Here is a 23,839-nt window from a genome sequence, read left to right as displayed (position 1 = left end):
GTATAGTGAGAACTGAGCTATTCCCAATTTCAGTGCTTCAGATTGCATTTGTTATTTTGATTGCATGTAAGATGCCATTTGTCAAGTTTAACCTTGTGTTAAAGAACTGATAATTTGCCAAGTTTAACAAGGTATAGGCTGTAGTAGCTATTAGTGTTAAAGAACTAATAGTTTAAGGCATACCAAAATCCTGAATTCAAAAAATGGGGTGGATGAATCCACAATCTAAGTGTTACCTTATATTTTAGTTGGTGCTAGTCCATTCACAAGGTACGATTGCCTTGATTCCTCCACGATACTGGATGGATCAGGCACTGTCTAATCCTTCTATTTGTATGCCGTTCCGCGTCACGCGTGATGACGTCATCGCGTTAACGTGCCCCGATGACGTCCTAGGCGTAGAACCATACGACGGCCATTTTAGAGTAATAGTTGGTACGTTCAACAAACTGTATATCTGTTATTCCTTTAAACTTTACAGGAACTGCTGATATATAAGTCACGTATATTCATACCTATTTTAAGCCTGTGTAAGTAAATATTAATTGGCTGGAAATATTATGGCATTCCAAAAGATGAACATACAAAGTCAGTATCTCTGGAACAAAAAGAATAGAATGTACACAATACTGAGAAAAATGAAAAAGTCAACTTAAGCGATAACATGATGCAAGACAATCAAAAACATCTAACCGAGTTAAGAAAATTTCGTACAGAGGATACAATGAAGATTCCTTAAATCATGCCATAAGGAAAGCAGAGAAAGTAACAAGAACTAGTCTCCTAAAGGAAAAACAAAAAACTGGAAAGAAAGAAATGAAAATGAATTTCATTACAACATTCAGCAGTGAAATCACCAGTGTAAAGAAAATACTCAACAAACACTGGAACATTTTACAAATAGACGACACATTGAATACCTTTATTGAAGAGAAACCTAGAATGGTATACAGAAAGACGCCAACTTTAAAGAAAAAACGGAGTCCTAGTCACCTAAGGAATCCAATGAAAAACAATCTCAGTGGATTTTTGAAAGTGCCAGCACCAACAGGATCATACAAATGCAGCAAGTGCACTATCTGTCCTCAAATGCTTAATGGTACCAAACAATTTAAACTACCAACTGGGAAAATGCAAGACATAAAACAATTCATAAATTGCAGGAGCAAATACGGAATTTATGCAATTCAATGCATCTGTGAAAAGAAATACATAGACAGTACAATAAGGGAACTCAAGACACGTATATTGGAACATTTCAGAGCAATCAAGAATGGAGATGCCAGATACCCAATGGCTACTCATTTCACCAAAGAACACAGTCAGATTTCAACGACATCAGATTTTTGGGAATTGCAAAAATAGATCTACCAGAAAGAGGAGGAGACAGAACTATTATTACGGAGACCAGAATCGAAATGGATTTATATTTTGGACACATGCCATACTGGATTTAACACAGAACCTGAGATGGCATATTGGCTCTAAAAACAATAACCTGCACGACTAAATTAGATATTCAAACAAAAAAAGGAAGAAAATCTGTGGAATATATAAAAATCTTTCATTCATTTTCTCCTTCTTACATTGTTAACATGCAATAGCAGTCACTTGCAGGTGAGACGCAGCAATAATTGAGGTTCTACGTATATTCTGTACCCTCTACTAACTCTTACATCATGTTATTGCTTAGACTCTCTTTTTCACTTTTCTCAGTATTGTGTACATTCTATTCTTTTTGTTCGAGAGATACTGACTTTGTATGTTCATCTTTTGGAATGCCATAATATTTCCAGCCAATTAATATTTACTTACACAGGCTTAAAATAGGTATGCATATACGTGATTTATATATCAGCAGTTCCTATAAAGTTTAAAGGAATAACAGATATACAGTTCGTTGAACGTACCAACTATTACTCTAAAATGGCCGCCGTACGTTTCTATGCATATGACGTAATCGCGGCATGTTAACGTGATGACGTCATCACGCAGAACGGCATACAAATAGAAGGATTTGACAGTGCTTGATCCATCCAGTATCGTGGAGGAATCAAGGCAATGGACCAGCACCAACTAAAATATAAGGTAACACTTAGGATTCATCCACCCCATTTTTTGAATTCAGGATTTTGGTATGCCTTAAACTATTAGTTCTTTAACACTAATGGCTACTACAGCCTATACCTTGTTAAACTTGGCAAATTATCAGTTCTTTAACACAATGTTAAACTTGACAAATGGCATCTTACATGTAATCAAAATAACTATTAAATGCAATCTGAAGCACTGAAATTGGGAATAGCTCAGTGCTCACTATACTTGCATAGAAGTGAGGCCATTTTGATCAAAACATAATTTACTAAAAAAACTGCATACATTTTTTCAGATATCAGAATGAAAATCTGAATTTTCTCGTATAAGTTAAAGATAAAAACAAACAACCAATAACACCAAACAAGATTGAGAAAATAAGGAAAAAATAATAAGGGTGAGTTGTCCTCTTCTATATAGATATGACATGTGGTATTCTTGTTCTGTAACTAAAAATAGAGAATACTTTTGAATATTTATATAGAAAAAAAATAGTGTTCTTTTTTTGTTTATTTAGAAATCTCTCCTGAAGAACCATAGCTAAAGTTATGGGGAAACACGTGTTGGGAGATTAACAAATGCCTAAAGGATGATAAATGTATGATAAAAATACATGAAATAAATTGATTTTATTTTACATCACTGACTATTGTTGTTTCTGAGGATCGCACCAGGAGTACCAACTTCTTTCTTTACTTGTTTCGTTCATATAATGATTCAGCCACAATATAGGCACTTCAAGTGCAGACCCAGGAACTCTAAAATAGTTTAAGCAAGGCACATAGGATTTGCTCTAGAGGTGTTATTGCTGAAATTGGATTTTCAAAATTCTAGAGTGTGCCCGTGGGCCAGGGCATCCAGCACCCAACCGTCGGTGGAGATGGACTCCCACACACTGACTAACTTCGTCAGCTGGCCTCCCACCGGGGTGCTTCGGTGGGGGCCCAACGCGGCGGCTGGCGAGATCCACCTGACTTGCCACGTCCCCTGTAAGCTTCTTGGGACGAGGAGCGGGCCGCCTGACGGTACGTCAAGGAGCCGCCGCTGAATCCTTTGGAGGCACCTTGCTTGCCTCGGAGTTCCGAAAGGGCGGCCGCCGTTGTTGCAGAACTCCCAAGGCCCGAGCCGTTCTGTGTCGGTCTTGATGGCCTGCAATGACTCATCCACTGTCTTTCCAAACAGATTGTTCCCGTCGAAGGGCATGTCCAAAACCTTGGCTTGCACGTCTTGGCGGAAATCCGTCGCCTTGAGCCATCCTCGCCGTCAAAGGCAAACGCTATTGCCCAACCAGCGGAAACTGGTGTCGGCAATGTCCGTGGCCACTGTTATGGCGTGTTCCAACACCACCTCACCCTCCTGTAGGATCGCAGGGCCTCTGCCCTCTTGTTGTCTGGGAGGAAGTCCAACATGGGGGCGACCTTGTATCACAACTCCCTGTCGTAGCGGGCCACAATCGCTAGGGCGTTGGCCGCGTTAATCGTCGTTGCTGCAGACGAGATGACTCGTCGTCCCATGGCATCTAGCTTCTTTCCCTCGCCGTCCGGTGGGCAAGTTGAAGCCAAGGCCCCTCCCCCCCGCTTTCTTCTTGGCCGCTGCCGAGACGACCAAATCCGGGTTCGGTTGTGCTCTAAGGCACAAAGGGGAGCCGTCGGGGACCCGGTACTTCTTCTCGTACCGGTCCCTTTTGGCAGGCGTCGTGGACAGGTTCTTCAGGAGAGCAAGTCTCTCGTCCCAGATGTCATCCAGCAACGGCACCGCGAGGACAGTCTTCCTCTTGGCCTCGCGCCGTTGGTAGAGGAAGCCTTCCTTCCTTTTCTTCGGGGCAGAGCTGAAAGAGCTCGGACGCCCTGGCAATCATGGCGTGGAAGGAGCCAATTTCGTCGGGCGGCGACACCCGAGGAATCAGAGACGGGAGGTCAGTCCCGTCGTCGTCATCCATCCCCATCGCCGCCTTGTCTGTTCCCGTGTCATCCCTCGGGACCAGGGAAGGCGACAAAGGTTGAGAAGGCCATGTGGGCTGAAGGGGAGCCGGATGAATTCTCCTCCTCTTGTTTGGAGGGCTTCCTGGCGGACCCGGTTCAGCTGGGTCGTCCGTCAGGGGTAGGGGCAGTCTCGTCCTTATCTCCGTGCATAAGGCTTGGATTGCCGTCAAAATGGCCGGTGAGTTGTCTTGCGACTCGAGCTGTGACGGTTGTTCCTCCTCCACCGGAACCTCGTTGCCACCCTCGCTCTCGTCGTCCCACTCGTCGGGATTCCTCCCGTGGGACCGGGCCTCTTCCAAATTCTCGGTCAGTTCCTCCTCGGAGGTTGTGTCCGTGTCGGCCACCGCCCCCCCCCCACCTCTTTCCACCGGGGTCTTCACGGGGGCCTTTTCGATGGGCTTAAAAGAGGATTCCCTCCGCAGAGGCAGGGAAACTCTGGGCCCCGAGGTTGCCTCCCCTGGGGTAGCTTCCACAGGCTTCGCCAGGGCCGCAGAGACTCCCTCAATCGAGGCCTTCACCTTAGGGGGAGGGTCACCACCTCGCTCCCCTTCGGCCTGTTCCTTCGAGATCGACCGGGGCCTCGCCAGAAGCTTAGCCGGGTACTTGGATTTTCTGTTGCCCGAGCCAGAGCCTGAACGTTGGCTCGCGGTTGATGGCGTCGGTGAAGGTGCGCCCTGCCTGGCAGCTGAGGAGCCTGACCGTTTGGCGCTCCTGGTACCTGCGGACTTGCAGTGCTTTGCCTTCTGTTGGGCCCCCGTCGCCGGGGCGCCCTCACAGGACCTTAGAAGACCGCTCGGACTTCTCACCTGCTGGGCTCTTGCCTTCTAGCCAGTTGGAGAGATTGGTCCGACGATCCCTCATAGTCCGATCCGACATGCTCATGCAAAACGCACAGTCCTTCTCTCCTTCTCCGACAAAGATCATATATCGGCACACCAATCATGAATGGCAGTTAGGCAATCAGAGATGAGAGAGGGAGAGGCGGTGGCCGAGGGCAGCCTGAAAATAAAAGTTTCCTTGACCTTTCGGTGGCCTTTGAAACCATCGACCACAACATCCTCACGGACAGACTGCACTCTCTAGGCAACAGGGACTGTTTTAAAATGGAGCTCCTCTTTCGTCGCCATCACCCACATCTGTAACTTCTCGTCCCCCCGACCCCGCCCCACAGGCGCGTCTCCAACCATTTCCAGACCTCTTAGTCAACCTCTACCCAAGTCCTCTGCAAGCGCTCATCCACTAACATGATATAACCTGCCACAACTACGACGAGGAGACTGATCATTTTTAAGATTCCCAAAACCCCGGCCACCCCCTTAATCCCCATTCTAATCTTGCCTCCTGCCTCACCGAAATCGACCTTTGGATGAACAGGCTAACCACCTCCTCCTTAATCCTGGTAAAACCGAAATCCTGATTTGCGTTAAGACTGCACTCTCTCCCAACCAACCCCCTGGCCGTCCTTCCTAAGCCCTCTGACCGCAGGATCCAACTCAGTAAAGAACTTGGGATGCACCTTGGACTCAGATCTAACTCACCAGATCAATGCCATAACTAGATTTCACTTTCACCTCTGCATCCTCAGATAAATCTTCCCCCATCTATCCTACCCTCACAGAGCATTCTCAAAGCTCTCTTGGCCACCGTCCTCTCCCACCTAGACCATGCAAATTCCCTCTATATGAGCGCCCCTTCCTATCAGCTGAGAAAGCTCCAACAGATCCAAAACTCTGCAGAGTCCCCAAGAAAACACATTACTACTGCCCTCAGGGTGCTCCAGTCTTCCCATCAGCCGACAGACCACTTTCAAGCCCATGAGCATTACCCACTGTGCCCTCCACAAGACAGACCCTGAATTCCTCAAACTTGCACGCTACCAACCAAACAGAAAACTTAAATCTGTCTCTGTCCAAGCTCCCACACAGCATCTGTTGCGTAGAAGACCACCTGTCCTTCAGGAACACCCTCAAAACCTGTCTCTTCCCTCCAGCAGCCTGACAAACCCACCCCCCCCCCACTTCATGCTTACCCTCATGACACTTTGGCCGTGACACTATTTGCCCACCCAGGATATCCCCAGAGCAAGGTAAAGCATAATTTGGAGCAGATCCGACAAACTGATTCCATGGCAAAATCGAAAGCAAGAGTACCAACTAGGGGCAAAGGTACATATTATGCACCACTTTGCTGGACTCCAGCCGCAGGTACGGCCCCCCACATTCACCCCCATACACCAGTCTAAAACACATCTGCCATCAGAATGCAGCTAAGTCCCACAACAAAAATTCGGTCTAGCTGGATACAAGTCTCACACACTCACCTGAACAGTTCAAAGCACATTAACATGGGAAGCTAACTGGAACCGGCCATCTTTCCCAACTTCCTTGTGATCAAGTGCACACACACATTCTAACCTTTCTGACTCCCGTACTTAATAGTCCTTCCCAGGGACACCCTCTGCCCGGCAGCCCCTTTGGCTAAGGGCCACGCGGCAAAGAGCGGCTCCAAGATGTGTCAGCAGGGAAGGCAGTGACCAGCCTTCAACAAGCATCAATCCACCCAAGTAAGTGTGCCATGGGTGGGGAGTAGAGCAATTACTCTACTCTAGAAAACACTGCCATTCTACATTACCCTACTTCGGAACTGTGGTTACTAGCATGTGCCTCATTTAGATAAGAATTGTAAATGGTAGCCCTGTGTCTAATGAACTATTGTTAACTGTACAGGATTCTCAAATCTAGCTGTGTTCAGTCTTGTACTCAAACGGCATTGTTAGGTGTAGGCCTCTCTCCACTATAAAGGACTCTCATATCTAGCTATGCTTAGTCTTGTTAGTTAGCATTGTTAAATTGCACAAATTGCACTGTTAGTTAGCTGTGCTTAGTCCGTTTACCATACGCTGACATCAGCTACAGTAGGTAACCTAGGCCCATCGCTACAGGACTCAACTCTAGACCCGGACAAATAAGCAATTCTCGCAGCCTACGGTACATATTGCTCACACCACTAGCGTGGACACGGCCGCAGGCACTGCCAAACATCCATGCATGATAGAACAGGTCGCTAAGCACATCCAGCCTAGTTTAACACATGCCATTCAGACTGAAACACCAGACGTACCACAAAATCCCTGCCACTAGCATACAGCGACCACCACCCGGTTTAGCTGGCCTCACAGACTCAACAACAGCAATCTCTCTCTAACCTCAAGAGCACCCACCCACGTGTCTGACCTCTACTGGGCTGCCTAGTCGAGCCTTGCAAGCCACCCAAGTCTTAGAATGGCAATCATACACACATGCATCTAAGCTATTCCCCTAGAATCTCTAACCACATTGACTATGGTCACCAAGGGTGTTCAACCAAGGAAAAAGCGCACTGAGGCAACAAGTGGGGAAAGAGCGCTATATAAATAACAAAATACAATACAATGTTCGCATACCATGGACTTTGGCCACCCGAGAGGGCGTTCACCCACAAGCGCTTTGAGGCAATACCAATGGAATGAAGGTGCTTCACAAATTACAAACGACTACTACTGACCAGTCATATTGGGAAACTGATTTACATAGCATTCACACAAAATTATACACAATTTTATAAATATGTCTCCAAAACATACCTTCTCTTCAGATGGGCAAAGATAGAGACACTGGAATGTAGCAGTTAAATTCTTAATGAATCTTGGACCAAAAACATCCTTTTCAGGTCCAAACTGATGGCGAGACTGACGAACGATCGAATCAACTACGTACAATCCAGGTACTTTGTATTCTGGTTTACACTGAAACAAAGCAAATATATTTCAAAAAATCCACAAACTGATTTAACTGTGCCTCAAATTCTGCAGCTGGCTACAACATGGACTGAACTTGCACAATAATGATTTTGCACCTATACTACACTAAGATGTGGCCTTATTTGGTTTTGTACTACAAATCCAAATCTGTACAAACGCTGTAGCATTAGAGGGTCAAGACTATTGTAAGGGCTGAACCCAAAACAATTCTTCGTGGATAATGCTTAAGAAAACCCCTTCACTCCCAATTTCCAAACTTTCTTTGAAAATAAAACTGCTACTTGTTTATAGCATATCAAATGGTACATTTGAACCGTCTGCATATTCCATCAATCTTTATACAAATTGCTTAACCACGAATTACATATTCGGCGAGTAAAATTTGAGGGGAAAAAAGTACAATTACCTTTTTGATGAATTTTTCCACAATTTGAACAACATGCTTGTAAAGCTGTAGTGAAAGAAAAGTGAAAAGAACAACCATCAAAGAGATTTTGTGAAGCTTATTTGATTTAAAAACCATACCAAATCTGTAAGCACATTCATATTTTATGTTCTGTGATATTTGCATAGCGGCTGCTGCCATGTGTTATAGCTTTGAAGTGCTGTAAGCTCAATGGGTCATGGCAGACAGTGGTCTTAAATATGAAATAGTGGAGCATCACATTGCATGAAGGTAGATTATATCATGTAAGCAATAGTTCAATTGATAGAGATGACTAGCGCAATGACAGAATAAGCTGGAGGTGGAGCGCAGCGTGTTCAGGATTAGGTTAAGGATATCTGCGACTGAACAGCTGGAACACTTTTTCGTGGGACTCATTCGTATTCTATGGGGAGGGCAGGCAACTGATGCTTACTTACCGTTCTGAATTTCACATTTCTTTCATCGTCTGGGGGTCGCTGGGGACTTGATCTTCCGCCATTGGTTCCAGAGAGAGGTGCCCCGGAGTTGCGGGTTTGAGGATTCTTCCAGAGATTTAGCCTTGGCTGCTCTCCAAGCTACTGTGAATTGGTCTGGCTATCTTCCCAGAAGCGTCCCCTGTTCATATAACAAGGGTGGCCTCCTAAACATCTGTACACCAGGCCTAACACTCAGCAAAAGACATCCACTAGGAGAAATGAATTGGGACCAGATTGTCCGAATCAGTTTCAATCAGTTTCAACCAGTTCCATCAAAACCACTCAGCAAGAATGCAAGGTTGGATTCCACGAAAGTGCATACCTTGTTTGGAGGCTTCTGGCACGAGAGGGCAGAAAGACTGCCAAAACAAGATGGTCAAAGGACTGGTCTTAAAACGAAACCTGAGGAACTGCCATTTTGAGTATATGGCACTTAAAATGGCATCATCATAATGTGACAGAAGGACTACTGCTCTGCACAAGTACTGGGATGAGTATTGGTTTCCAATTTGTCACTGAGCTCCCACACTACTACACCAAAAGTGATCTCATTCACAAAGGTGAAACTGGCACAACATGAAGGGTATACCTTCTCCACCTCTAAGTTCGCATGGGACAAAAGCAGACTACTCTTCAAGAGGGCGCGATTAGTACTACTATCCCTAGTGTGACGTGTACTGTACCCATGGTCCTTCACATGTGGAGGTTCCTCAGATTGTTGGTTTCTGACATGAGGTCGCATGAAGTGTAGCTGGAGTACAGATGTGATAAAGCAGAATCAGTGATAACCGAGAAAACAACGATGCACCTTCTACTCCAGTAGGGGAGGAAGGGTGGGCACATGTGAATCTAAGCAGATACAAGTACCAGAAAACGGATTACTCACCGTAATGTATCCCTTCTGGAGCTTGTGGATCTGCTTAGATCACATGCTCTGTATAGATTAGCGAGCAGAATCTGGAGAAGGAGGTGGGAAGTTAGATGGTATAGCAGAAAAGACGTTTTAGGACCGCTTGTCCCACCTGTGAATGGAGCGATTGTCAATGCTGTGTGAAGGTATGGATGTAACTCCATGTAGTAGCCTTGCAGATGGCGTCCAACAGGGCGTTTGCAATGAAAACTAAGGTAGCTCCTGTACCTCTGGTAGAGTGTTCCCTTGGGCTGAAAGGTAGAACTTTCTTGGATAGGGTATAGCAGAGTTGTAAGCATTTGACTATACATATGGAGATGGAGCCTTTTGATATGCGATCGCCTTCTCTACCGAGTGCTATGGAAACAAAGAGTTGGTCTGTTTTCCTTGGGGGTTTTGTACTACACAAGTTGGTAGAGTGACTGAGCAGCCAGGCTCATCTCAAGAGGGGTCAATGTGAGCTGTTAGGTTGCAACAGAGTTTCACAGTGACAAGTATGCAAATAAGAGACTCTTTGTTAAAATTAATAAATAATTATTTAATCGTCAGGTTGAATAAGCCTCCTTTATAAGTGAGCAAATATTCAACACTTAAATATACTAGAAAATATACATGCTCAGTTTCAATAAATCAATAGATACGCTTTTGGGATGGCACACAGACACTTCCTACACCCTGGGGTGACTTCAATAACTAGGACACTGGACATTGATATATCACTGGTACATTTAGAGCAATACAGAGTTTGGTGTCGAAAAAGTCAGGGAAGGAAAAAATGTTTAAAAAGTTTCTCAAACAGGTAAGCACTTTTGAAACCCCAATGGAACGTAGATTAACCCTTTCCCAGCTATACATGTAAAGAATGTATTACTTTTTCGAGGGACAGATCAAAACACAAAGTCAGAGGATAGAAGAGTCTTTCAGGGAGCCAGGACACCCAATGTCAATTGAGCAAATCCTAGGGGAGCTGTGGCACTTCTTGAAGGTAAGTAAAAAAGTCCTGTACAATGTTGGAGATCTTTGTAGAAAATTAAATCACTGCTGGGAGGCTTGTGAGGGGCAAAGCTGAGAACAACTCTGCAAAAGGCAGCAAATGCTAGTCTCAACTGAGAGCTAGCAAGCTACACAACAAGAGGTAAGTACCCCTTTGTTTACTGTACCTTTGGTCTGAAGTAATTGGTTCCAGCTGGCTTCTGTTCCTGTTGTAGTATGGCAGATCCTGTTGTTCCTGGGCCTCAGTTGTGGGGACTAGAGGGAGGACGTCTGGGGGACTCTTGCACTACGATTCGAAGGTCAGCGGCAGCAATGGGCACATTTCTGATCAGTGGCATGATGCGGTTTCAGCTTCTCCCGAATAGCACCGCCCCGGTTCTCCGATACCTTCTGGGCTTGCCTTGCTTCTGGGGTCCAGCACTCTTGCTGAGCTGGCTCAGGCTTGGTTAGTCCTGCTTCAAGGGTGTCCGGGGGATCTTCCTGGAGCTCGGGTCTGACTTAAAAACAATACTCTATTCTGGTGTTCCTGTCCCCTGGCACTCGGTTCCTGCAGCAGCAATGCAAGTACAGCCAGCAGAGTGGATTTCCAGTCGAGTTAGTCTTGGGGTCGATTGGTCCCACCAAACCAAGGGGAATAGTCCTTTTCAGGGCTACTCTAGTCGTGACAAATTCAGAGCTTCGGCACTGCAGCAAGCCTTCACCGGGCAAACCAACGGTTCAGGAGTAGCAGCAAGCTTGTCTTACAAGTTCTTCGGAATCCTTAGTCCAGTGGGCGACTCTGCCTTCCTTGCAAAAGACCTCGCCTTTTATGCAAGTCTCTCCCATTCATTCACATCCTAGCTGTCAATTACACAGCAGGGTGGCTGTCCTCCACGGACAGGCAGCCAATCACCTTTGGGTGCATTCCTGTAACCAAGGAGACTAGGCACAGGGAGTTTCAGCACCTCCCTTGCTTCCTGCCCTGCCAGACACGTTGGAGCCAGTGGTGGGCTACACTAGTGAATCCTGCCAAAGACAAAACGAACAAAGGGACAAAAAATGGTTTGGCACGCAGATTAATCTCAAGAAAGCATTTTCCAACATGAAATGGTGAAAAAAAGACGACCAGGGCCAGTCTGACAAATGGGCACCCATGCATGCTATACTACAGCTGCAATTGCAGTTTACAGTATAAACACTCAATGGTAGGAAAAAGTAAACTACTGCCACCAGCCATTAATTGTAACATAAAAATGTTACATGAGAAGGTAGACAAAGGAGGACACCAAGTAACCCCTCCAGCACCCTATTGTAGGATAGTGTTTGCTGGGTCTATAAAGAGTACATGTAAGTAAAGTCAATTTCACTTTCCTACTCTTGGAAACAGTTATCCAAGAGAAGGGATTTAAACCTTATCAGAAATGTAAAGGATTGCTATAGGACACTGCACTCAAGGTGCAGTGTCAAAATGTCAAAAGTTGATGCCTATGGAGTTTGTCAGTCTCCAAAAGCAAATGAAACAGAGTTCAAATCAAAATAAAATGCATGAGAGATGGGGAAAAAAGGTCTCAGTCTTCAGGGTAAAAATTAAAAGTCCTTAAGTCCAGCAAAAGAGCTGGGGGTCTCAAAGTCAGAAGGGAAATAGTACATTTCTGACAATTCTCCCCAACAATGTCAAAGGGGCAGCTGGGCGAAAATAGAAGCAAGGGGATGATGCGATAAACATTCTCCAAAACGGAGTCAGTATAGAGAACCCAACCCCCCCCCCCCCCCCCCATCTCCCTACTGTAATGGGCCGAAGCCCGAACAGGCCCATAAGGCCGCGTCTGGTCGTCCATAGGTCAGTCGGCGACGAGATGAGTGTCCATCAGGAGCCAAAGAGTGGTTGAACAGTCATGTAGCATGGCGAACAACCAAGGAAAGGGAGAGTCTACAATTAAACTGTATTAAATCAAAAGGCATCAGCCTGAAAGAGGACTTGACCGACTTCAATGGCGGGGGGAAAAAAAATCAATCAGAAGGACCTTGACTCGTGAAGGACCGTGTATAGTACACGTCCACACTAGGGTTAGTATTACTAATCACGCCTGCCCGACGTCCATTTGAGTTTCAAAAACAAATCTTGTAATACTCCGACTTCCACTAGATGTCGGACTATGCAGAGCATGCGATCTAAGCACATCCAGAAGCTCCAGAAATTGTATTTTTTTATTGGGTATTTATAAAACGCCTAGACATCAAATCAAATTGTGATTCAAGGCGCCACAAACCAACGGGGGGGGGGGGGGGGGGGGGCTTTGCAGGGGAGCAGTGCAGTAAACAATACCGATCCTACTAGGCCTTGCGTCATTCGGATCGTGCAAGTACAGTAACAAGAAGTGGGGTTGGGGGTGCCAGACGGGGCGGAAGGGAACATGCTAGGGAGTGAGGGAAATGGGGTGTGCAGAGTGGCGGCATACAAGTGCTGGGGGTGGGGGGTTGGAAGAGAGAAGTAGGCCCCTGGGTAAGGTAAGTGCTAAGGGGAGGCCAGGTGGGCAAGTGCCAGGAGCGCGAGCCAAAAGCTAAGTGCGAGGATGGTTGTGACCAGGCTTGGTAGGGATGCACACCTGGCCAGGCTAATCTGTGGCCCGAACGTACAAGGGCAGGTGGGGGGGGCGGCATCCACGGGGTCAGGGAAACCAGGAATTGTGGGTAGACTGGGCGAGGAAGGCTTGGTTCTCTGTAGGATTCAGAAGGGACTAGGTAGCCAGTCAATGCCGCAGAGGGGGGTATTAAGAGGAGAGGAGAGGAGAGGAGAGGGAGAGACGCAGTAGTAGTCCAGCTTAGAGAGGAATAGAGTTCTGGGGGAAGGTGAGGAAAGGGAGAAGGCCTCTGAGGAGGTCCAGCTGAAAGTGAGTCTTCTTGGGAACATCTGCGATGTGAGGAAAGGAGAGAGAGGAGTCAAAGAGGACGTCAGGGTATGTAGCCTCACAAGGGGGTGAGGGGAGTGGACCCATAGAGGAAGGCCAGAGTGAAGGAGGGAAGATCGGTCCCAATGAGACGGATGTGCGTCTTACTGGCATTAAGGAAGAGATTGTTAGCAGCACACCATACCTGAATAGCAGACAGTCTGGAATGCGAGGGGAGAAAGGAGGAGGAAATGGAAGGAGGAGATCTGTGTGTCATCTGCACAACACTGAAAGTGAGGAGAGAAGGTAGCGATCAGGTGGGCCACAGGGGCAAGGTAGCATTGGGATCGAGAACTGAAAGCAAGTCTTCACTGGTGTTCAGAAGAGCAGGATCGGTGCCTCTGGCTGCTCTGAAGCCAGACTGGCGGTGTCACGCTCACCTAGTATCCACGGGGGCGCCACCCAGTCTGCACTGCTTCACCCTTGGACCACCTCCTTGGACCCTTGTGCGGCTGAAAACCAGGTCTGAAACACAGAGGTTACATTTTAGCTTGATTGTCTCTTGTGGCTCAGGGCCCACGAACACCCCCCCCCTCCCCCGGGTGTCTCTCACCTTGCTTTTTGATGAGGCGCGCTCTGCGTCCTGCCACTCCGAGCAGGGGCGCGTTGGGGTTTGGCTAGTCGCTGCCGAGTTACTTCACTGGAGCGACTCTCCGGGGGGTCCAGACCTGCTGTGACTCTGTTCTTCAGGTAAGTATCTTGATTGTGTGTTCCTTGTTTAGTAATTGTCTCTCTTTTTTCATTGATCTTTTTAAGTGTAAATGTTGTCCTTGTGATGTCGCGCCGGTTGGTGCACGAGGTGGTAAGAAAGCGCGAAGCGCGGCGCTATATGCTTTTCTTGTGCTAACCCTGATTATTTTGTCCTTCTTGCAGGATGCAGTGTTGTTCCAGAATGCGCGTGCCGAAAAGATGAAGAGTGGTAAGTAGTGAGGAGCGCACTGCTTCCTGACACCCCTGGTTGGGCCCAGACCTTCCGCTCTATGCGGGTAAGAGTTTCTGAATGTGCAGAATAAACGCTTACTGAAGTTGCTTTCTCGGTTTTCTTTTCCAGGTAGCGGTTTTCTCCATGGAACAAGGTCCGCCGAGATGTTGGCAATTCAGGATCCTGGAGCGGAGTACAGGAGCGGTTCCCAGGAGGTAAGCAAACACCAACAATGTCTTCTCTTATACTTGCAGGAGATCAGGCCCAGCGTGTAGATGAAGATGCTGCTGAACGCGGTCAACGTCATGCTGCCACTGGCAGAGCAACACGAAGCGTGTGCTGTAGTCCAGCCGTGGCTTATATAGCCTGCAGGCATCCCTGGTGTCTCTGGGCCTGCCACACCCAAAATGCTAGACCGCATGGTTCAGTTCAGGAACTGAACCATGTGGAAGCATCCATGTTGTTGCGCAATGCCCTTATGGGCCCAGATTGCTGCTTTAGCACATGAGCCTGGCGCCAAAGGCACCAGGACTGACTCCAAGCGAGTCTAGGGGCAAATGTCGAGGCCCTGATGGGGGTACTAGAAGTAGCCCACCTGGCCTGGCAATCCAGGCCAAGGGCAGGAGTCATGAAAGGCGGTCGTGGAGACAACTAACAGATTCAATGTGGTGGATCAGTTGGGAGATGACCAACTTCTCCAAGAGTTTGCCCAGGAAAGGGGTAATGGAAATGTTGCAGTAGTTAGCCGAGCAGGAAGGGGCGGCAGAAGGCTTTATAAGGAGAGGGTGCACAAGAGTGCTTGAGGAGTAGTGGGAAAGAGCCAGTGGCAAAGGAGTGATTGTAGAAATCAGCCGAAGCAGTAGAAAGAGAGGCAACGTTGTCCTTGATAGTTCTTGAAGAGCAGGGCATCACCTGTTTTGAGGAGACTTTCATAGAGAAGACGTGTTTAGAGACCTCATCCGGTACTGTGGGCGAGAAGGAGGAGAGACAGTGGGATTGGGGTGGGGGCAAGGGGCAGGCAAGGGAAGCCTCAGAGCTGGTGAGGTCGCAGAGAGGAGAGGAGAGGCAGACTTGGGGGGCAAGGGGTGGGGGCAGAACAGGCAATATTTGCAGCAACGTTCCCATTAAGCGTACATTTTTAAAAAGATATGTGGCATCTAAAATTGTCACTTGAGATCTTAAAACAAAACGGCAGAAAACCTATCTTCTCAGAAGCTCCACAGCAAAGAGCCAGACCTCTTGACCCTTTCCAATAGGTCTAGCTGATATCAAGACGGTTGAGTCAAGACTGCTCTATGTGGTCTAGCAATGTGATTAGTTTCTGCAGAAGCGATAAACCCAAAACAGCAGAGGAGCAGGCAGGCGGTGGTGGAATTGTGGAGGAATATCATGGGTTGAGTCAATTTGACACGCTCCAACAATGGAATAGGTTTGTATAGCAGTGATCAGCTAGAGAAGCAGGCAGTCAGTGGGAGAGTGAGCAGCTTGATGTCTTGAAGCAGCTCACTATGCAAATATCAAAAGCAGCTCTGTTAAGTCTTGCAGCGGCTCAAAAACGACTGAAAGGTAGTCCATTGAAAAGCAGCCCTTGTCGTGAAATGGAGCTTAATGCAGTTTCTTTGGTTCTTGATTGCTGTGGGACCACGTCCAGGGTCGCAAAAGATATGTTAAGTGCTCCTTCTGCCCCTTCCCAGCCTGGAAGGTTGACGAAGCACTTGCACTGGCTGCCACTTCCAGTAGGCAGGGTATTGGGTATCAGTGTCTCAGCAGAAGGAAGGCATTATCAACCAACAGGTCAAACCAAATGTTTCTCTGAAGTGGGCAAGGGCATAGTCTTCTATCTCAATCAGAATCCTTTATCTTCACGTCCTCATTGTGAAGGGTTTTCCCTTGAACCACTGGATCCCCCTCATCTGCTGAGGGTATTTTCAGTGCTCCTGGGAAGGTGGTGAGGCATTGCAGCAGACAACAGAGCAGAGGGAGCTTCTAAGGTTGGACCAAAGTGTTTTGGGTGAAACGCAGTCCTAGAAAATGAATCACATGGCACAGACCTTTAAATGAGTCACTAGTGTTAAGAACGATTCCTTTTTACTGCATCTTTCCTTCCATTTCTATGGACCTCCAAACCTTTTGCTTTTATTTTTTGATCTGACCTGCTTTTTTGACAGTGCAGTGAAGCCTTAACTACACTGACTTGTTGCTCATCTGTCACGGGGAAACTGACATGTCCTTCAGGCTGTCAGTACTGGGAAACGTGGTTTCCCTTAGTCTAGTTGCTTGTTACTACTTTTAGTAACTTGTCACTTGTAGTAACTTATTGTACAATGCCTCTTACAATACAGTACAATGGGGTACACGGTTTGTTTTGCCCTAGACTAACACTGAGGATTTATTTTGATTACTCTAGGTGTGCTAAATGGACAAGCAGGTGGCAGCAGTGACTTACCACCATTTCTCTGTGCATTTCCTTTTAGCCTTGCTGCGTTTGGCTGTTGTGGCTAGTGGTCAACCATGGCCATGCCACAAGGTTTTTCGCTTGTCAATTGGCCATCTTGTCTTTTAAGCCTTCTTCTGGCCTTGGAGGACAGAAAAATCCTTATATGGATTTACAGTGCCCGGGAAAGTAGAGGCTTTTGGTGGGCTACTGGAGGGCTCTGTGTTGGCAGCCAGGGCTGGGACTGTCAAGTCCCAATCCACAAACTGGTGCCAGTGTGTCAGAGTGGTATGCATGAGTTTTGCCAGCAGTAGTCCCGATTGGACCAATGCTGGGGTGTGCGTGTGGTACAGATCCATCCTTGGTTAGTGGGAGTTTCAGCTCTTACCTGGCTTTCAGGATAAGAGGACGCCTGCACCCACTCTGGAGAGATCATGAAAGAAACAGAAGGAAACAAGAATCCTATCCAGCTACAAGACTTGCAAGGAGTCTGTGGACCTGTCGGAAGGAGGCCTGGCAACCAACATCTGCTGCTGCCCTGGTAGAGCCCTGTCCTGTAGAAGATCACCAGCAGTCCTGCAAAGGAGCCAGGACCCTTGGAGTGGAGGAAACATCCATTCTCGACATCAGCTCAGAGTCGTGCGAAGAAGAGCCTTCGGAAGTGCCCCTGGAGCACCCAGTGGTTGGCCAGATCAGTTTGGGCTACCAGACATCGCCGTTCAGAGGTGAGGCATGGAACTTGGGGATCTTCAGCTTGTGTCATAAGATTCATCTCTGTTACGTTTTGTGGTCCTAGCATCAAGGTGACCCAAGAGAGGCGGCAAAGACTGACCGCAGCAAGTTAATCCATTTGAGTAACCGTGCATCGGTGGCCGTTGTCCGAAATGGCTTACCTGTGTCCAGTCCTGTCCTGAGAGGGGCCCTGTATTGAGCGCTTTTGCATGTCTTCAATGGAAGACAGAGCACCAGGATTAGTTTAGTTTATTTGTATTGCACACAAAACCCTAAGGCATCTCAGCACTTAAACGTCTTTTCAGGCTTCAGGTTACAGAATATGAAGCGTACGAGGCAAATTACAACATCACAGCAAGTACAACAGGTAAATCGTACACAAAGTGCAAAAAAGAAGTACAAGGTGATTACATCCGATTGAGCCTGACCCCATATTATGGGCCGCAGCAGCACACAAATGCAAATGACAAATCAGTGGGCAAGTACATAGTGCCAATCCCACCTTACAGGGCGGCTGCAGCACACAAATGTGAGTGTCAGATAGGTGGGCAAATACATGGTGCCTACCCCATTTTACAGGGCAACGGCAGCATGCACATAGGATACCAAAATTAAGTAAATGGCATTAGCAGGCTAGGAGGAGAGGGATGGGAGAGAGACTTATAACATCGCAGGTGACCAGGGGGAAGAGAGCACACAGCATCACAGGTGACCGGGGGGGCGAGGGGGGGTCACAGCATCAGAGGCGGCCAGGGGGTTGCATACAGCATGATTAATTGACGACCAGAGAAGTGATTGAACCTGCAACCCCCGGGGGTGTAAGGGCTGCGGCGGAAAAAGCAACCTTGGACCCTCTTCAACCGACCTGCCAAGTCCTGTGAAGAATCGGAGTACGGGTGGTGAGCTGTAGCGATACTTACCTGAACCCCCATTTTAAAAGTGTTGCTAACTTTTAGAAACAATCACTTTGGCTTTGTCATTGCTTGTTCACAGAAGCACTCCAAAAGTTGGGAACACGTTAGTCAGATTAACTTGTCCCCCAATACTTGGAACTGTACACTGGACCCCAGAGATCCTACAATTGTTTCCAGCTCCTGCTGAACCTTTGAGCACAAAGCCCCATACATCTTAGGGATGGACTTCTGAAGTTAGGATAGAATCTCTCTGGACCTCTAGTGCTTATACTAATATGTACCTTCCTTTTCAGGGGGTTGATATGTATTTGCCCTACTCTAGGGAGTGTGTATGTATCTAGTTTTAGTGATATTAACTGTTATTAGTCTATTTTATTTGGCCACAAGTAAAGAAGTATTTGTATACCCATTTGTCTAAGTGTGTTCCTTAACTGCTTCACTGTGCGCACTCATTGTGGACCCCTTATAATCTCGCCACATCTTTCTTACTTGCATATCTACCTTGAACTGGTTTGGCTACAGGGGTTTGTGGGGGGGTAGGGTGTGTATGAGATACATTACTCACCGTAATCGTATTTCTGATGCTTGTATCTGCTTAGATTCACATGCTGTGCATAGGCCGACATCTAGTGGAAGCTGCGGAGTATTACAGTTTGTTTTTCGAAAATCGAAAATGGGCGTCGACACAGGGCGTGCCAGTAATACTATCCCTAGTGTGACGTCCACTGTACCCATGATCCCTCACGCGTCTAGGATCCCCAGATTGTGTTTTTCCTGACATGAGGTAGCATGAGGAGTAGCGTGAGTACAGATAATCCAAGCAGATGGGTAGAAAGGTAGGACTACAAGCAACCATGCGCCTTCTCTCAGAGGGGAGGAAGGGTGGGTCGCATGTGAATCTAAGCAGATACAAGCATCAGAAATACGATTACGGTGAGTAATGTATCTCTTCTGAGGCTTGTGGAATCTGCTTAGATCACATGCTGTGCATAGATTAGCGAGCAGTACCTGAAGAAGGAGGTGGGGTGTGAGAAGGGTCATGAGCAAATAAATGTCTTAGAACCGCTTGTCCCACTTGTGTATCTGTCTTGGAATGAGTGTCAATGCAGTAGTGCTGAGTAAAAGTGTGAATAGAGCTCCAAGTAGCTGCTTTGCAAATGGTGTCAAGGGGACCATTTGCAATGAAAGCCAGAGTGGCCCCAATACCTCTTGTAGAGTGGGCCCTAGGCGTGAAAGGCAGAGTCTTTTCAGCGAGTGAGTAACACAGCTGGATACAGTTAACAATCCACTTAGAGATGGCACCCTTAGAGACGCGATCCCCCTCTCTGCCTGTAGCTACGGAGACAAACAGCTGATCTGTTTTTCGTAACGGTCTGGTCTTGTTTACATAGTAGAGGACCGCCCTACGCACATCTAGTGTGTGTAGTTTCACCTCAGCCGAGCTTTGTGGGTTTTGGAAGAAAGCCGGAAGCTCGATGGACTGGTTTACGTGGAATTTAGAGATAAATTTAGGTGAGAACCTAGGGTGTGTGCGTAAAACCAGTTTGTCCTTGTGGACAGTAAAGAAGGGATCCTGCACTGACAGAGCCTGGATTTCACTGACCCTTCTTATAGAAGTAATGGCTACTAAGAAGGCTGCTTTATAAGTCAGATGTTTGAGACTACTTTTATGCATGGGCTCGAAGGGCGGGCCCATGAGTTTAGATAGCACCACGTTCAGGTCCCATCCTGGTGGTGGGTTGGAAATTGGAGGATGAAGTCTCTTTACTCCTTCCATGAAAGCTTTAACCACTGGTATTTTCCACCACGATACCTTGTTATGGGAGGTGGTGTAGGCTGATAGAGCTGCCAGGTGCACCTTGAGTGAGTTAAAAACCAGACCTGCATCTAGCAGGTGGAGCATGTATGTAACAATAGTGGAAGGAGTGCATTCAATTGGGTTGATTTGTTTATTCTGGCACCAAATAACAAATCTCCTCCATTTGTCAAAGTAGCAGTGCCTTGTGTTTGGTTTCCTAGATTCTTTTAGGATGTCCATACATCTTTGTGGTAGATTGAGATGTCCAAACTCTATGACCTCAGGAGCCATGCTGCGAGGTTCATTGAGTTGGGTTGAGGATGCACTGTTTGACCCTGGTGCTGGGACAGAAGGTTGTACCAGGTTGGAAGTCTGATGGGTTCGCACACCGCCATCCTGCGTAAGTGTGGGAACCAAGGTTGTCTTGCCCACATGGGAGCAATTAGGACGAGCGTCATCGACTCTCTGTTCATCTTGTTGACCACCTTCCTGATGAGAGGAGTTGGTGGAAAAGCGTACGCAAACATCCCTGACCAGTTCATCCACAGGGCGTTCCCCTGGGAGTCTGGTTGGGGGAACCTGGATGCAAATCCTGGGCATTGTCTGTTTTCGCTTGTGGCGAATAAGTCTATAGTGGGGCAACCCCACTGAGAGAAGATGTCTTCTACGACCTCTTTGTGTAGAACCCATTCGTGTTCCTCTGGGAGGGAGTCTCTGCTTAAAGCATCCGCTAGGGAATTGAGTTCCCCTGGAACATGTTGTGCTGACAGGAAGATGTTCCGTCTGAGTGCCCATATCCAGATTTTCTGGGCAAGCTTGGACAGATTTGGTGAACGAGTCCCTCCTTGCTTGTTCAGGTAGAACATGGCTGTTGTGCTGTCCGTCCGGATTTGCACTGCCAGGTTGAGCAGGTAGGGCTCGAATGCTAGAAGTGCTCTGAATACTGCCAGAAGTTCTAGCAGGTTGATGTGGTTCCTGGCTACTGAGGGAGACCAGAGACCTTGGGCTGTGTGGGGGAGATGGTGAGCTCCCCACCCAGTGAGGCATGCATCGGTAGTGACTATTGCCTGTACCTCGGGATTGTGAAAAGGTTTCCCCTGAGCAGGATTTACTCTTGTCCACCAGTGAAGGCTTTGTACCAATGTTGGCGAAACGACCACTAGATCGTCCCACTGACCCCTTGCCTGAGACCACTGTTTCGCCAACCATTCCTGCATGGGACGCATGCGCAGTCGCGCGTGGGGGACCAGGTAAATGCATGAAGCCAACATGCCCAGCAAACGCATTGCCCTGCGTACCGTTATTTGGTGACCGGCCTGATATTGCGGAATTTGCAGTAGTATATTCCGAATTCTTTCCTCTGAAGGAAACGTTAACCCTCTTTGAGTATCCAGGATAGCTCCTAGGAACTGTTTGGAGGTGCTTGGCACTAGGCTTGATTTCTTCTCGTTGATTGAGAAGCCTAATTCGTGAAGGAGGTCGATAGTCCTTTGAATGTTTGTCCTGCAAATCACTGGGGTTTCCCCCGTTATGAGCCAGTCGTCCAGATAAGGGTATACTGGGATAGCTTTCCTGCGTAGGTGTGCAGCCGCCACCGCCAGTACCTTGGTGAATACCCTTGGTGCCGAAGCTATCCCGAAGGGCAGCACTTTGAACTGATAGTGTTGGCTGTCCACCTTGAAGCGTAGGTACTTTCTGTGCGCTGGGAGCATGGAAATATGAAAATAGGCATCTTTCATATCCAAAGTTGCCATGTAATCCCCCTTTTTTAGGAGGGGGATTACCTCTTGTAGTGTAGTCATACGAAACTTTTGGGGCTTGACATACTTGTTGGCAGGCCGCAAGTCCAATACTGGGCGCATTGTTAAGTCTTTCTTTGGAACAAGGAAGTAAGTTGAATAAATACCCTTGTTTACCTGGTGGCTTGGGACGATTTCTATCGCGTCCTTTTGGAGCAGATTGTAGATCTCCTCGAGGAGGATCTTCTGATGCTCTAAAGAGTGGACTTTTTGTCTTGGAGGATGGTTTCGGGGACGTTGCAGTAGTTCTATACAGTACCCATTGGATACCGTTGACAGCACCCACCTGTCGGATGTTATCCCTTCCTATGCCTGGGTGAAGCTGGATATTCGTCCCCCTACTGGGGTTGTATGGGAAGGGACCCTGAAATGAGCGTCACTGCTTTGGTGGAGGCGTGCCGCCTCCTTTACTGGGGCTGCCTCTGCCTCTACCACGTCCTCTTCTACTAGCCCTACCAATCCCCTGGGTAGACTGTTGTGAGTTGGTGTTCCACTGTGTACCCTGGGTGTGGGAATAGCTATTTCCTCTATTGGAATTTTGGCCGCGGGGGCGAGGAAAATTGCTGTTCCCTCTTTGGTTAGGTGGTTTTGTAGTTAACTGGCCAAGGGATTTGAGGGTGTCGAATTCCTCCTTAGCGTTTTTTAGAGCGTCCTCGACTGCCTTACCAAACAGGAGATCACTTTCCACTGGTCTAAGAGTGCAGCTTGTGTTTCTGCTTTGAATCCCGACTGCCTCAACCAAGCATGTCTTTTGATGACAGTCCCCTCTGCTATAATTCTACCCGCATTGTCTGCGGCGTCCAAAGTTGCTTTTAAAATGCAGCCTGAGACGTTTCTTCCCTCTGCACAAATGAGAGATAGCTGGCTCTTAAGGGGTTCGGGAGCGGAATCTATTAGTGCTGCCACTTCTTCCCACTGATGGCAGTTGTAGCTGGCCAACAGTGTGGTGGAATTCGCGATTCTGGTTTGGTAGGCTGCCGTGGAAGCTACTTTTCTACCAAAACCATAGAGTTTCTTACTTTCCTTGTCGGGGGGAGCCTCAGAGGAAGATAATGGGGTTCCAGCTCTCTTGCGGGTGTTAGTTACGACTAGAGAGTCTGGCTTAAGTTGACTTCTAATATATAGAGGGTCCGACTGGGCTGCTTTAAACAGCTTCTCTACTCTCGGGTTTACAGGTCTTGTCAGGTTTGGGTTGATAAGGGATGGTGCTATTCTGCGTTGAATAGATTTCAGGATGGGAATGGTCTGGGCTACTGTCTTCCTTTCCCCTATTAGTTCCTCCGCGAAGTCCCTCTCTTCTTGGACACCTTGTGTGTCTATGTGGAAGTGGTTAGCTGCCCGAGAGAGCAGTTCATTCAGGAGGGGCTGATTATCTATTGGGGAATCAGACACTGGGGCTTCCCTTTCGACTGGTGAGTCCATTCTGAAAATATCTGGGCTATTTTCTGGCTCATCCTCGTCTTCGTCCTCCCCGTAATAATCTGACACTGCGAGATATTCTGGCGTCTCAAATTCTTGACCCTCTATAAGGGAAGAGTCTCCTTGGCCTGTAGGGAAAAGGCAAGAATAGGGTTGGACCTCAAAGGGGTCTGAAGCCCTTAAAGGTGTCTCGACCCGGGGCCTTTTATTTGA

General features: G+C 47.5%; 1 protein-coding gene across 2 annotated transcripts in view; it reads right to left on the bottom strand.

Moving 5' to 3' along the window:
* Positions 1–23,839, bottom strand: part of SCAF4 (SR-related CTD associated factor 4) — a 1,175,829-nt gene that overhangs the window by 1,070,403 nt on the left and 81,587 nt on the right. For both annotated transcript variants that reach the window (XM_069636348.1, XM_069636349.1), the window contains exons 3-4: positions 8,282–8,326; positions 7,699–7,860 (exon numbers count right to left, since the gene is read on the bottom strand). In XM_069636348.1, the coding sequence (XP_069492449.1) occupies positions 7,699–7,860; positions 8,282–8,326 (207 nt within the window). The remainder of the gene's footprint in view (positions 1–7,698; positions 7,861–8,281; positions 8,327–23,839) is intronic.

Source organism: Ambystoma mexicanum, chromosome 7p (genome assembly GCF_040938575.1).
Source record: "Ambystoma mexicanum isolate Mex_15411 chromosome 7p, UKY_AmexF1_1, whole genome shotgun sequence".
NCBI classification, from domain to species: domain Eukaryota; kingdom Metazoa; phylum Chordata; class Amphibia; order Caudata; family Ambystomatidae; genus Ambystoma; species Ambystoma mexicanum.
The sequence above is the reverse complement of the archived record's forward strand: the minus strand, read 5'-3'. Positions and strand labels throughout refer to the sequence as shown.